The sequence below is a fragment of the Anas platyrhynchos genome, chromosome 3 (genome assembly GCF_047663525.1).
Source record: "Anas platyrhynchos isolate ZD024472 breed Pekin duck chromosome 3, IASCAAS_PekinDuck_T2T, whole genome shotgun sequence".
Classification (NCBI taxonomy): domain Eukaryota; kingdom Metazoa; phylum Chordata; class Aves; order Anseriformes; family Anatidae; genus Anas; species Anas platyrhynchos.
The window spans coordinates 72,324,191-72,338,565 of record NC_092589.1 but is presented as its reverse complement, the minus strand read 5'-3'; the positions used below and the strand labels follow the sequence as shown (position 1 = coordinate 72,338,565).

At 41.0% G+C, this 14,375-nt stretch overlaps 1 protein-coding gene across 1 annotated transcript in view; it reads right to left on the bottom strand.

Moving 5' to 3' along the window:
• Positions 1 to 14,375, bottom strand: part of REV3L (REV3 like, DNA directed polymerase zeta catalytic subunit) — a 115,394-nt gene that overhangs the window by 67,330 nt on the left and 33,689 nt on the right. Inside the window, exons 2-3 of the mRNA XM_027454696.3 lie at positions 3,812 to 4,001; positions 373 to 447 (exon numbers count right to left, since the gene is read on the bottom strand). Coding sequence (XP_027310497.2) covers positions 373 to 447; positions 3,812 to 4,001 — 265 coding nt within the window. The remainder of the gene's footprint in view (positions 1 to 372; positions 448 to 3,811; positions 4,002 to 14,375) is intronic.

Sequence of the window (14,375 nt, the reverse complement as noted above, 5' to 3'; positions counted from 1 at the left end):
TAATGAGTACTGGAATCTAAAACATAAGAGCTACCAAAATCCATTTCATAATATATGAAAGAGCACTAAATGTACTAACTACAACATTTTCCTTAGGCGTTACAGGAAAGATATCCTGACGCAAACATGTTCAAATGCAGAGTAATTACAGTTAAGATAACCAGGCATGTATGATTTGGTCTTGTTTTCGTAACATGTTACTCCTTTAAAACGATTACTGATATGCTTAAAATTAGTAATTTTCTCACTGTTTTGAAAAACTTGAACAATACTTCTATTGCTTCTCTTGTTAAGATGTTGTTGAATCTTGCTCCAAATATTATTTTTTCTATTCAAGATACAAGCCAGAACTTCACACCACCATATCCTTACCTTTTTACCATTGCAGGATTGTAAAGATAGATCTTCATGAACTGTCTCTCCTTTTCATGGTAACCATAAAAAGGCCTGGAGAGGAAGAAGTAAAAGCAAGAGGCTAGCCGGTTATGCAGTGGCATTTATTCTGCTGCAATTTACCATGAAGCGTATTAAAATCGAGAGGGGGGAAAAAAAACACAAATGAACTGCATATCCAGGAGACTGAAAACTCCCACGCATTGGGCCAAAAATCATTATAATCCAAATGTATTACTTAATAATACACTGTCACTCTATTTCAAAACAGAATCTTAACCCATTATCTTTACACACTATTAAAAACACATCACACATTTCTGAACAGACATTTCATAAAAGAGGCTGACTCGGTGGGGTCAGATGTGGAGCACGCACATGCGAATTTGGGGAGGAAGGCAAAAGCAAGAATGGAAAAAAAGAATGCAGAGGCTGGGGAGGTAAGACAGGGCTACACTGCACACTTTGCAGTAGAAATTTCAGTCTAATGCAGGTAGGTGGGTTCATCAGGAAGCTCTTACCATGGGTCACAAGTTTGCCAGAGACGGCAAGATTACAAAATGACAGGTAGGTAGTGTTTTTTCAATGCTGCCACTCCTTTTCTGAAGGACTAATTTAAAACATTTTCCACTTTATTTGGTGAAATGCCAAGTACTCAAAGCTGCAGCTGAGGCTCTACATTACTAGTATAATGTTAAAGATAAAAACAATAGGCCCTACGCATGTCGGAATATCTAACAAAAATTCACTTAAGCACTTCTGGCTTAGCATTGTTTCTCACCTTCCCCCCATGTAAACTCACTGATGCCATATCATAATAGCACTTTCACTGCATTTATTAGCACTGGACTGCCTCAAAACAGCGTTCAACTCTTCTGATAAATGTTTTAACAAAGTCCTTGAGAACATTAATTCCGCAGATCAGGTGTAAATGAATAAATATCAGCTGTGTAATGTAAATAACTGAACAATGAGAGCAGCTTAAAAGAATGAATAGCTGCCCCTTTCCAGTGATTACTAGTCATCTCGTGCACTAAATGAGGCATGAATCCTGAAGAAAATAGGATTTGAGAATGCAATTAAAGAATACATGTCATAATGAATATGTCAAGATTAAGCTGAGGTTGCACAGGCAATATTAATTCTGGTATTACTTGACTGAATTACTGACTTTTCAGCATCAAGAATGCTAATCTAATCTAACATGCTTGTAATACAGCATGTTAAGGAAACAGGCCATAATTCAACACGTTGCGTAAATGCAAGAAGCCTACAGTTTGCAGTAATCGTGACTGAAGTCAACAGAAGTCCATGAATACATCCATTTAAATGTTACCTCTCCGAAATAAAATAAAATCTCTTAGTCAAGAGTATTATTAGAAAGTGCAGCTTTGATGCTTACTTGCTAAGTCTAAAAAATGAGGTAGTAAGAAGGTTTTCAGTCCTAAATTAAACGCAAACTCAACAGAACTGCACAACCCCAGCATTAATACTGCTGTCCTTAATACGATTATGTTTGCACACATTTATACCGAACTGTTTCAAAAGATGTTTGTGCTATTAAAGCTGAGATAAGTTGTAACAACAAACTGAGAGCTGAAAAGGAGAAAATGAGATCTTATATAACGAAGCAATCTCTTACAGAAATTGTCGGAAACTTAATGACAGCTTATACGCATTGAGTTACAATGGCTCAATATGCTGTAGGCAGGGAAATTAAGAGCCAGTTTTAAAAAAGTCAGCACTTGCATGGCAAATGATCCATACTTACACTGATCTGGCACAACAGGGAAAGTAAGATTTATGAGCCCTTCAAGGTTAGATATGAACACCTACTTTAACTACACGATGCAAGCGGACAGCATATTTTAACCCCTTGCTTATCCCTGGACATCCACTATGTTTGAAGTTAACACGACAACAATCCTATGTTAAATCTGAAAAGGTTTAAACAAACACCTTATTACATAACAATTTTCCAACTAATACAGAAAAGAACAGATAATCTCCAAGATTTTAATTAAAATACAGGTCTCTCACCACGGAGACACTCTAAGGTCCGTGACTCCAGTCAGAACAGAAGAAAGCAAACAGGTTTCTGTCACTACATAAGCATGTCTATCTACCCAGGTAAAAGATGAAGATGTGCTGCAATTTCTGCTAGGTGTATCCCATTAGCCTCTTAAGCAAGCAAAGAAAATACTTGAAACAGTCCTTCCAATGCTGGTTTGAGGCAGTGAGAGTCTGACCTTCAATAATGACTTGAACTCTAAGGCAAGAGAGGTGACAAAGAGGCAGGTTCTCCTACTCTGTGTCTGTTGCCTTCTCACCGATTTGAGGAAGAAAGATTGCCTTCAACACTCTAATCCGCCTGGGTTAAACATGAACAGCTATGCCAACGTCCACACAGCTCTCAAAGAAATAACAAAAATAAAAAATACAGTGGGTTAGCTTTCCTGCTATTGCAAAAACAATGTTCTGATTAAAAATATTAATAAAAAGAGATATTGCAGGCATTTTGCTAGCAATATCTAGACGATAGCACTACAACTAGCTGGGAACAGAAAGATTATCTTCCTGAAACTAATTGTTGGAAAGGATTTCTTTCAACAGAGCGTGGAACAAGAAAAGTAAAAGGTAGTGCTGCACAGTACTGAAAATTAGCATTTACATTGTTTTGCAGATGAAAAATTCAATGCATATACAGATTAACTGTTTTCCTCCAGGACAGCTTGCTATTATTCACCATGATTTGACACATTTTTCAGTCCTTGGTTATGCAAGTCAAATAAAAATTGATCAAGAGAATCCTTAAAATGTTAACATCCAGTAATAATATATAGTTTCAGCAGCAGTAGAAAGCTACACTAAATAAAAACAGAGCAGTCAGCTTGACAGATAAGTGAGAGCCTCATCTTCATGGTCTGTGCTGCTTGGAGGATCAGATGGATAAGCATGACCTGACAGTTGCTGTGGTAGACTTCGAGGGGCCATCTTAGATGATCAAAAAAAAAAGACCTGGAGGCAGACTCCTGCAAGACATGCTTGGTCACAGGGAACCTAGAATAAGCCAGACATGTAGCAAATGCTGGCTGGAAAGTACTGCTGTTATAGCAGAGACAGAAAAAACTGAAAGGAACAGATTTGGAAACATGACGGGCAGTAGGATGCAAGTTTAGGAAAAAATGTTGTGCCAACCATTTGTGTCAAGCATAACTGTTGATTATGTTAGTTTAAAGCAAGTGAGAAAAGTTTTTCAGTTGTACAGGCCTGTAGGAAATCACACATGGAGGGGAAAAGAAAAAAGAAAAAGGAAGAGCACCACAGTCACCCAAGTCCACATTAAGTGTTTCTAAATCAAACTGCAAAAAGCATTTCAAAACAAGTAACAGAAAGAACTGTAGCAGGTCATACTTACATTCCGGATACTAACGACACTTTGAAAACATGTTGAACAGTAGAAGACGGATTGCCTAAAGCCACATTAAGTGCTCTGTCAATGCTGAATGCCACTTTGCGGAGATAGCGTTCTGGATGCTGTCCAAAACCATCATACGGTACGTAGAGGTAAGGAAAGATACCATGTAAGTGGAGACAAGTCTTTTGACCTAAAAAGAGGAGGCAAACATTTATTTTTGAATGACTACATCATTATTTCTTTTAAGTAGTTCCTGAATTTGAAAATTTTTAGGATATTTTCAGGTTCTACTGCCAGGGTAAATCGAAACAAGTTCAGGTCTAATTCATACAAAGGTGCCAATTTAGAGCAGTTCTCACAGTTGATTCATTGACTACAGCAGTAAGAATCAGATGTGGTTAGATGACATACACAGTGGCAAATTCTGCTATCATATAAGCATGATCCTAACAATTTTATCTGTAAGAATAAGATAACAACACTCTGAGAATAATTTTGCATAGTGAATTAGTGTTGGATGGTTAATGGTTTCCCAGCCCTTGTAAATATTTTGAGATATCAAAATGATTCCCATTCCTCACTGGGATGAGCATATAACTTCTCAGAAATTAAAAACGAATGACCTGGTGGATGCTCTGGACAGTCAGTGTTCTAGCCATTAAAGCACAAATTAGGATGTAGAAAAAAAAAACATAGTGATTTTCAACTTTTTCAGTATGTGAATTGCTGTGAGGTCTCCACAGGTCTCTAACCTTCTACCAACACGCTTACTTCTCAGCTTTAGCTTTCATGAGCCTGCAAGAACAGCAGAATGAAAAAACATACCACGAAAAACCATTGTGCTAGACTAGACCACAGCTCAAGCTTTGGACAAGGTAAGGACAGCGACGTGGATCGGGATATCCCAAGAATGACCATTTTATTTTTATTTTTTGGCTATTCTCAGCTGTAACACGTTCTTTCCTTTCCTCGCCATAAAACACCAGAGCATGCATTCACTCCCAAACCTAACAAATTCCACATCGCCACCCTCCAAGCCCGCAAAAGCCCTCACGACTTCTCACTGGTCAATGAAAAAGGTTCGCAGAAAGCTACTGTAAACACACACTGACTACTCCCCACCCCACTGCAATGACAGAGAACAGCATTTGGTATTCTGCTTGGCTAGGCACTCTGTACCAAGTCAGCCAAAGTGTCTGAAGGCAGCGCCTTCATCAATCACAACACTACAGGGAGGCAGCACAACCTCACTGGTCCACAACTCCAAGGAACAGACTTCCACGAGTTTATTCCTCCAACCTGAGATTATTTCTCAGCAGAGGGACCTTGCCCGTACTACTTACACTCACTCATCTCGCATCTGCGTGGACGCACCACTGGCCACCCAGTAAAGAGAGCTCCAAGTCCTCTAATGAGCAAGCAGAGCAGGCTTCCCGGGTGAGGATGTCTGTCCATTTTTACACCTAGAAACAGCTCAGAGGATGCTGGATGCTAGCACATGGGGCTGTTCTCCACTGGGATTTTTTCTTTTCACTTCCTAGAAAATCAACCCCATCAAGTCTCTTCAGCGATGTCCAAATACACCCCAAGTACACAATACGCATTCATAACGTTGGGGGCACGTATGATGAAATCTGCCCACATTAAAGAAACCAAACTAAAGGAACTAAACAATATGAACTACGATTTTTTGAATGGCAAGACAAAGGGCAGAACCAGCAGCTTTATATGGCAGGAGAACCTCTGCCACCTTTTTGTGGGAAAAGTCATTCATTAGTAGCATGTGAACTGAGGCAGTATTGATCCGTGCGGTGATGGCAGACAATTAATTTTCTGTACAAAGTCACCAACAGATGTGTGTCTCCCCATGGCTGTACTTAAGACTGCCTGAAATAAAGGGTTTTTAACCCCCATATTAAAAACAGCAGTGGTCTAAACTTATGCAGTTCCTTTTTTTCCCTTTGCTTTTTTTTTTTATTATTATTAAAAAAAAGCACGTATGCAAGAATGACATTCAAGAAAAAAATCATTTTTGTCATATATGTTTCTGCGAATGCTTACTGAGGCATTAAAAAAATGAACAAACCAACCCACCCCAAGCTACACTTGATATTGGAGCTACAGAATAAGAACTTCTGGGCAGATATATAGGTCTATCCCCCTGTGAACGTTAGAAATTCCCACTTTTGTTACCTTTAACTTGTCAAGCCAAATCAGTTCCTCACTTGGGTCTCTTACAGAAGTAGCTATGAACTCTTGTTCTTTCTGATAGCGCTCAAATACATTTGCTTTAATGGTTGCCAAACTATTCTGAATTATAATTAAATCGTGCTCCCCCACAAAACAAAATTACAAAGCTCTAAATAAAACAGGGAGATGCTCTGAACTTATTATTTAAATTCAGGTTCCTTTCAAGTTACAGAGAACAATTAATAAAGCTTTTACAGCTAGCATCTGGTTACTCAAGTTAATTGAGTTAAAAATATATATCCATTTCAATTGCAGATATTGCACAGTTTTTGCTGAACTGAAACACCCCTTTATTGCTGAATAAAACAGGACAGGTACAGAGGAAGCTTCCTTCTATTCCCTTCCGTCCCCTTGCCCTCTATTCCCTTCCTGTGCACAAAAACCAAAACCAACCAACACCATGGAAAACACTATAGCTTTCGATTGACCAAAGAATCAAAATGCCATCTAAGTCTAGGGAAATCTTTGAAAACACACACAGAGTCACTCCTTGGTTTTGATTCTGCCCAGAAAGCAAGCAGGCTGGCAGCTGTCAAGTTACATGGGTTTATACAGTTCCTCACTTTGCTCCTTGTCAGCATTAACTCATTTTTCATGCCATTTGGTTGTACTTCTATTTTTATTTACAAACCGCGTTACCCCGAGTCTTACCCTACTGATGTAAGCACAGTCATTTGTTCCCGTTGTTGAAGTAAAAACCCCAAATTGCAGCAAAGGTTGGGGTGCTGGGTCTGAGGCTGGACCCCAGGAGCAGGGGCCGTGGTTTGCACTATGCTGCTATGGATTCGAGTGGATCCCTTCCAACAGAGCCACAAGAAGAAAACAGATCTACCCGCTGAGGATCTCAGACCACACAGGCTTACAATTAACATAAATTACAAACTTGGCCTGGGATAAGGTTAAGAGGTTTTATGCTTTAAACACGTCGATCTCATGTTTCTCTTTCTCTTCAGAGATACAGACAGCAGCACATTCGTACCGCTGGAACAACAGCGACCACCTACAGGGCCCAGCAGATGTTATTTTTACATCCATTCATCAGTTCCTTTGCATCTGCCGCATCGATGGAAGCAGTGCTCTACACACAGTGCAATCTGGAGAAGAGCCATCCAGGTTGTAGGGCCGCTCCCCTCAGCTTCCTGAGGCAAACCTGAAGCCGTGCAGAGGGATTCCCATTTTCCAGACCAGACAGGCCACCTACCTGTCTGCAAGAAAAAGGTTTCATCACAACCGTTCTGTACACGAGCAGAACGTATGATGTCTTTGTTAATAAATGAATGCAACGTGTATGCAAATGAACCGACTGGTGGTGATAACGGGCTATCAGCCTGGATGTGGCTGCTGCCCAAACAACCTCTCTAGCCCGAGCTCTTTTAAAGAACAGGGTCTGCCCCGGTTGAGCTATCTGCAAGTCACAGAGCGAGCACTCCAGCACGTGACTGGAAGGGGCTCACATCAGGAAGCAGAGCTGCAGCTTACTCACAAGTTTTTTTCAGGCACCGAGCAAAGCAGCGAATGAATGAACGTGAGAAGTGCTGCTGCAGCACAGAAAGGCAGCAATACACAAAACCTCAAGATGTTACGAGATACTCGAGCAGCAAACTGGCTGTATTCCAGGAAAAGAAGGAACTGGAAACTAAACGTCGATACAGGTTAATAGCCAGAATAACAATCAATCAATACATAAAAAACATTTAGTTTTTTAGACAGTAAAGAAAGCGAGCCCTAGCATTTTTTTAGACAGAGCTCTAAACCCACACTTACCAAAGCAAGTGGCATAAATGTTGCTGAAGCATTAAAGCCAAACATAGCATTTTGTACACTTGAAACCCATGGGACGGGGATTAAGAAATCAAGCCTGCTAATTTTTGAAGCTGGTTGCTGTATGCATTACAATTAGGAACACATACCAAACGTAATCCTTGCGCTACGGTATCATTTAAAATAGAAGAAGAAAAAGCTGTAGTAAGCCTGAGACAGAAATCTTCGATACGATTAGAAGAGAAATGAAACCAGGAGGATAAAGGAAAGCAAAGCGACTACATTTCTGCTCGGGAACTGATTTCTTCTGACCACCAGAAGGCTCAGCCACACAGGATGATGGGCATGGATAAAACTGAGATGCAATCACAGAATCACAGAACAACTGAGGTTGGAAGGCACCTCCGGAGATAATCTGGTCCAACCCCAGCTCAGACATAAGTACACTTAATTTCCCAGTACAGCAAGCTGCAGAACCTGAGGATTAGTATTCCAGCATCCTCAGAGAAGTGTTTATCCTCCATTTGAAAATAAAATTTATTTTGCTTTGAACTTCTAAAAACATCTTTGAGCTAAGACCAAATTGGACAAGTTTCAGCACAAATGAAAACCATGAAAAATATTAAGGAATACGTTTAGACAAGGATCCTGACAGCTGCCTGAGCTACAAAACCTAAGGATTCACCACAGCTAGCGCATGGAAGTCTGTGTGTGAGGAGGAGACAGAAGTCCATCTGTTCTGGATTTCATAGAAATGGAAGGGACCTTTAAAGATCTTGTAGCCAAGGCCCAAGACCACTGACAGAAGCAGGGACACCTCCCACCAGCCCAGGCTGCCCAAAGCCCCATCCAGCCTGGCCTTGAACACCTCCAGGGATGGGGTACCCACAGCTTCTCTGGGCAGCCTGTGCCAGGGCCACACCACCCCTTGTGGTAAAAAGATTTCTTTTCAATATCTAATCGAAATCTAGCCTCTTTCAATGTGAAGCCATTGCCCCTTGTCCTACCACTACACGACTCAGTCGAAAACAGGTCTCTTCTCCAGGCTGAACAGACGATAGACCTCATCTCATAGTCTAGATAAACACAACGTTAGAGAAAAGTTCGACGATGGGCTACAAGCAACCATATTTTCCTGTGGTGTTTTTGCCACAGAACAAGATACCCCGGTTATAAGAAGGCAAGCAAGGGCCACAGGGAACAAGTGCACAAAAGCCGTTCCTACATGTAAATGAGCATTGTTTTGTTGAAACTCTCCCTAGGACTGTTACTTTAATTACTGATCCATGACACATTTTTCCCACACCACCATACAATGCAACAGGATGGGAGCAAAAAGGAGAAGGCAGCAGCACTTAAATACATGGCAAAATCCCAAGATTTTAGGAAAATTCTGGCTGGAGATTAAGAAAATGATGTAAAATGTGGAAGACAAAGGGCTTTTTATGCGTTTGCAATCTATTAAAAGAACTTTAAGTGCAGTTTTGTACAGTGGCAGGACTAATCAAACACGGATCGTATTAGTGGAAGAACGCATGTGAATGCATCAAGTGTGTGGCACAGAAAGGCTGGGAAGCCAGAAGGGATTCTCTTCCTTCACCAGTAAGAGCAAAGCAAACTCAACAGAAATCAGAAGATGCAACATTAACATCTTTAAAAGATGAAGAGGTATTTTCAAGTAACTGTTTAACTATCTAGATTGAAAATTTTCAAAAGAAGCACAAACATCCAACCCTGTAAGTGATAACAACTACTGGGAGTGAGAGAATTAACAATTCTGTTAGAAGAAAAAATAATATAAAAATCAAAATTTGCAAGTGGTGCAAATACTAGAACAACAAATGGTAAAAATATTAGAGTAGTACAATTTACTCTACCCCAACTGCTAGCTAGTAGCAGTGTGAGCATCCCCTGCACAGGTCAGACGACAGTTTAAACCATCCCACTCACTGCAGTGAGTTTGTCAAGGCACCGATCACTGAATGCTACTCAATACCGAGCTACTAAAAATGGATAGGACTCCATTGCTTTACACTGCTAATACAACCTGTGAAATGAAAGCCATCACTCTTTGATTCACACAGAAAGCAAATAAATCACATACATGAATTCGGAAACAAGGTAATGCTTTGATGAAGTCAAATCCCTTCACCGGCATAAGTCGGGAAGGCCCTTTTCTCCTAAAATGCCTGCCACATCATAAAAAACATAAAAGAGTTTCATCTTCTAATGTCAAAGCGTCCTTTAACAGTACATTACACTTATGTAAACTCTTCAGTGACTAAATGAAAACTCAACATTTCCCAGAGTCCTACATCAGGCCATCTTTTTTCCAAGAGGGTGAGAAGAAAGAGAGGAGTCCACACATTGTGGTCTTAAATACTGGACACTGGAGAAACAATAACAGAAAAAGATCTTGCATCAGCAAGATAACCTCAAAGCAAAATCAAGAACAGAGCCCAAAGACCATATTTCATATATAATATTACACATTTGTGTCAAAGCTTTCAGTTTTTCTCTGGCACATATGAAAACACTTATTTCAGCAACATTTGTAAAAGGGCTAGCGAAATAGTTTAATTAAATTTGTTTGAATCCAAACAGAGTGTTTGGCTAGAGACTTGCCACTGTTTATAGTTCGTCAGTCAGTAACTGTTTCCTCTAACATGCAACACCTCTACTCTATTTTTTTCTACTAGAAAAAAAAAATAAAGTTTATCCATGAGGAAGATGAGGGCTGTGATTCATTACAGCTCGATTATTCCTCACCCTTGATGCAGAGATCCTTAGAGAGGGAGAAGGACTGGGTTTTCTATTTGTAATTTAAAATTAGGAAACTGTGCTGCCAGGTGCATATTGAAGTAATACCTAGCCTAAAAATAAAGAGAAGAGTTCAAATACCACCTACGGAGACTTCATGTGTGGCCCTGGGCAAATTGCTTACCACAGATGATGCACTTTCTCGTGAAACAGCTGTAACTGTACTTTCGTATCTGAAAGATCTGTTACAGGGATAAATATACAAAAGGAACACTACAGCAGAAAGTTGGCTTCTCGGAGTGTGCAACAGCTAGAAAAACAGGATGAAGTGTTCACATAAGCAGCAGTATCCTACTGAGGACATTGCCATGTCTGTCTCAGCAAGCCTTCATGAAGAGAAAGCAAACTGGCACAAGCAGTTTGCACGCTCAGAATCTCAAAGACAATAGCCCAAGTAACACCAAACAAAATTACCTTTGAAACACTGATTTATTTGAGTGCCCAAGTACACACTTCGGTTGTCACATCTCCAACTGATACCTGCTCAGCTAATGTGCTTGCAAACAAGCTTTTGGCTTTTCACCAGATACAAGTTGTGTTAGTCACCTGAAACATGAAACGTAAGAGACAATTTGGTGTACCAAATCCTGTTTTCCTCCAGTCTGTAAAGTCGTACAGTCATCACACGGAACTGTGTGACATAAGCGACAAATAAACCCAAGGAAAAGCACAGGAACTGAAACAGCAGTATGCCAACTCAGTGAGGTTGTCCTTATGATTTCCATAAAACTACCTGCTCCTACCTTGAATTGATGGGTGAGCTATGTACAAACCATTCTTCATAAGTTTGATGATTTCTGAATTAGGAAGAAACAGCAACACTAGTTTCTTCCTTTCGTAGTACAAACAAGCGGACATACAAGACTAGGTTTGGTACTTGTGTGTCAAATACCCATCTACAAAATGAGCCATACGAAATGTTATTCTTGCTTTCTCTACTGGCAGACAGCTCATGTAAGCAGCTGGACAATATCAGTAATATTTTTATGAGTGTCAAAAATCACTGGATAGGATGCCAGCTAAAATGACCACGTGAAGGTGGAAAATGCAGCTGGCCCTAGCTGCAGATCCTAACTATCATACTAGGCTCTTGCCACATACAGGCTGGCAACAGTGGCCAAACTATTATTCCACTATGAAAAACAACCCTATGACTGCAGCAGAGGGGCAGGCTGTATTAGACCACACTGACCAAAGCACAGCTGAATATAAAATAGAATATTTCCTACTCCCACTCCCAGATAAGCTTGTGGTGTGTGTGCTTTACTGCATCCTGTATAAGATGGAAAAATAAGTCAGGAATAAAAATGGGATGCAGAGTAGTCACACAGCCTCTTTTTTTCCCCACTTTCTTCAACTAGCTTTCATTAAAAACCATTACTGCTACAGATTTCTCTTAGCTATCTGATCAGTCTTTCTTGATGAGAGTAAAACAACCACATGTGAACGGATATTGGTGCACATATATCCAAAGGAGATATATGTGCAATAGGAGATATATGTGTCCAACAAGTTTCGTTTGTTGTTAACTGAAGTTGAACTTCGATCTCTATATATATGAGGCTCATGTGTATGTACAGATCTGTACAAGTACTGTAGAGTGCACATCATTCCCATCACAACTCTCGTCTTCCCTGCACCAGAAAAAAAAACAGTTCAAACATTTTTGTTCAACCAGAAGAAAACACATACTCTTCTGTCAGCTAGGTAGTAAGTCAGAAAAAACACACCGTAAGATACTGCCAAAGACCATTTATTACTCTAAATTGTAGGCAAAAAAAACTGACATTAATTGTGATAAGGTTAACAGTGTTTTCATCAGCATTACCTTTTCACAGACACTTTTCAGAAATGTTGAATATTTATAAATTCATGAATACCACCAAGCTGGTGTAATCCCAGAGAAGTGATACACTGTGGAGTATAAACACTCTCACCAGACCTGTTTATGTTAACAAATAAATGACACCATATTATGCTGGCTTTCTCTTGCCCTATTCTTCAAACAGGACTAACTCCATAAATACCTCTTGCACATTTTTTTTTTTTTTTTCATTCAGACCTCTGTTGCAGGTAACTATCTCATCTCAGCCTATTCCTCTGCCTGAAAGGAAGATAACATGCTCCACAAAAACAAGCACTGTTCTTCTCTATTAGATTTATGTAGCGGGAGGGCTGCAGGGGTGGCCTGTGTGAGCAGAGCCCAGCAGCTGCCCCAGGTCAGAGCAGAGCCAGCTCCAGACAGCTCCAAAAGGGACCTGCTGCTGGCCAGAGCGAGGCCAGGGAGCAATGCTGGGTGGGCCTCTGGGAGAGCAGATTAAAGAAAGGGGAAGAAAACTGCTGTGCAACAGCAAGTGGGAGAGAGGAATGAGAACATGAAGAAGCAACCCTGCAGCCCTCAGGTCAGTGCAGCAGGAGGGCAGGAGGTGCTCCAGGCAGGCAGCAGCAGTTCCCCTGCGGCCTGTGGAGAGGCCCCTGGTGGAGCAGGCTGTCCCCCTGCAGCCCATGGGTCCCACATGGAGCAGATCTCCACGCTGCAGCCCCCTCATGGGTGGAGGAGCCCCCGGTGGAGCAGGTGGATGTGGCCTGGAGGAGGCTGCGGCCCATGGAGAGCCCCCGCAGGAGCAGGCCCCGGGCCGGAGCTGCAGCCCGTGGAGAGGAGCCCACACAGGAGCAGGGGCAGAGAGGGACCGTGAGGGAGCAGCAGAGATGAAGCGTCAGGGACTGACCGCAGTCCCACTCCCTATTCTCCTGCACCACTTGGAGGGAGAAGGTGGAAGGGGGTGTGTGTGTGTGGGGGGGGTCAGTTTACTTTTAGCTCTCATGGCCCTAGTTTTATCAACTGGCAATAAATTCATCTTCCACACACTGAGTCTGTTATGCCTATTACGCCAATTGGTGAGCAACCTCCTTACCCTTATTTCAATCCACAAGCTTTTTTCACCGTATTTTCTCCCCCTGCTCTGTTGAGGAGAGGGAAGCTGGAGAGCAGCCGTGTAGTGCTGGGCTGCCTACCAGTGTTACACCACAACATCTCAGGATACCCCAGAGCAAACCTGACAGACATGATTTCTCATCACACATAGCCTTTAATGAAATAAAAAAGTTCTTAACATCTTATGTGCTTGAAGCTTACCAGTCTTGGACAGTTTCACCAGAAAATTTCAGTGTTTACAGTTGAAAATATCGGCTTTAAACTTTTTCTCAGAGTAGAAGTCCCACATCAACTTAATGTAAAACAGCATTTACCCACAGTGCCCAAGGTAATAAAAACTTTCAGTGCAACATTAACATATTTAACCACAAACTTTCCATAAATTAGCCATATTACTGTAACTTACATTGAATACCATAATGGTATAAACATTGTCCATTTGTTGTATTATAACAATAATAAATGATGTGGGAGGTAATATCCTTTATAAGGAACCTATCTGAAAATATATTAGGGACAGATATGCCTGCTCAGGAGTCTTCCAAGAAAGGCTACACACAAAGGGGCAGGATGTTCGGGACATTTCCAAGTGTGGGAAAAAAGAAACTCCAGCAAGGAGGCTGGGTGTCAAAGTACTCTAATCCATTGTAGCTTTTTCAAACAATGCTATAAATTGAGATTGTATGTATCTCAAATCCTTACTCTAAATTTTCCCTAAGGTTTCTCGTGATAAAACCCTTCAGTTACACGCGGGAAACACTTTTCAGCTGGTGTTGCTGTAGCAGACTGGTTTGCTAT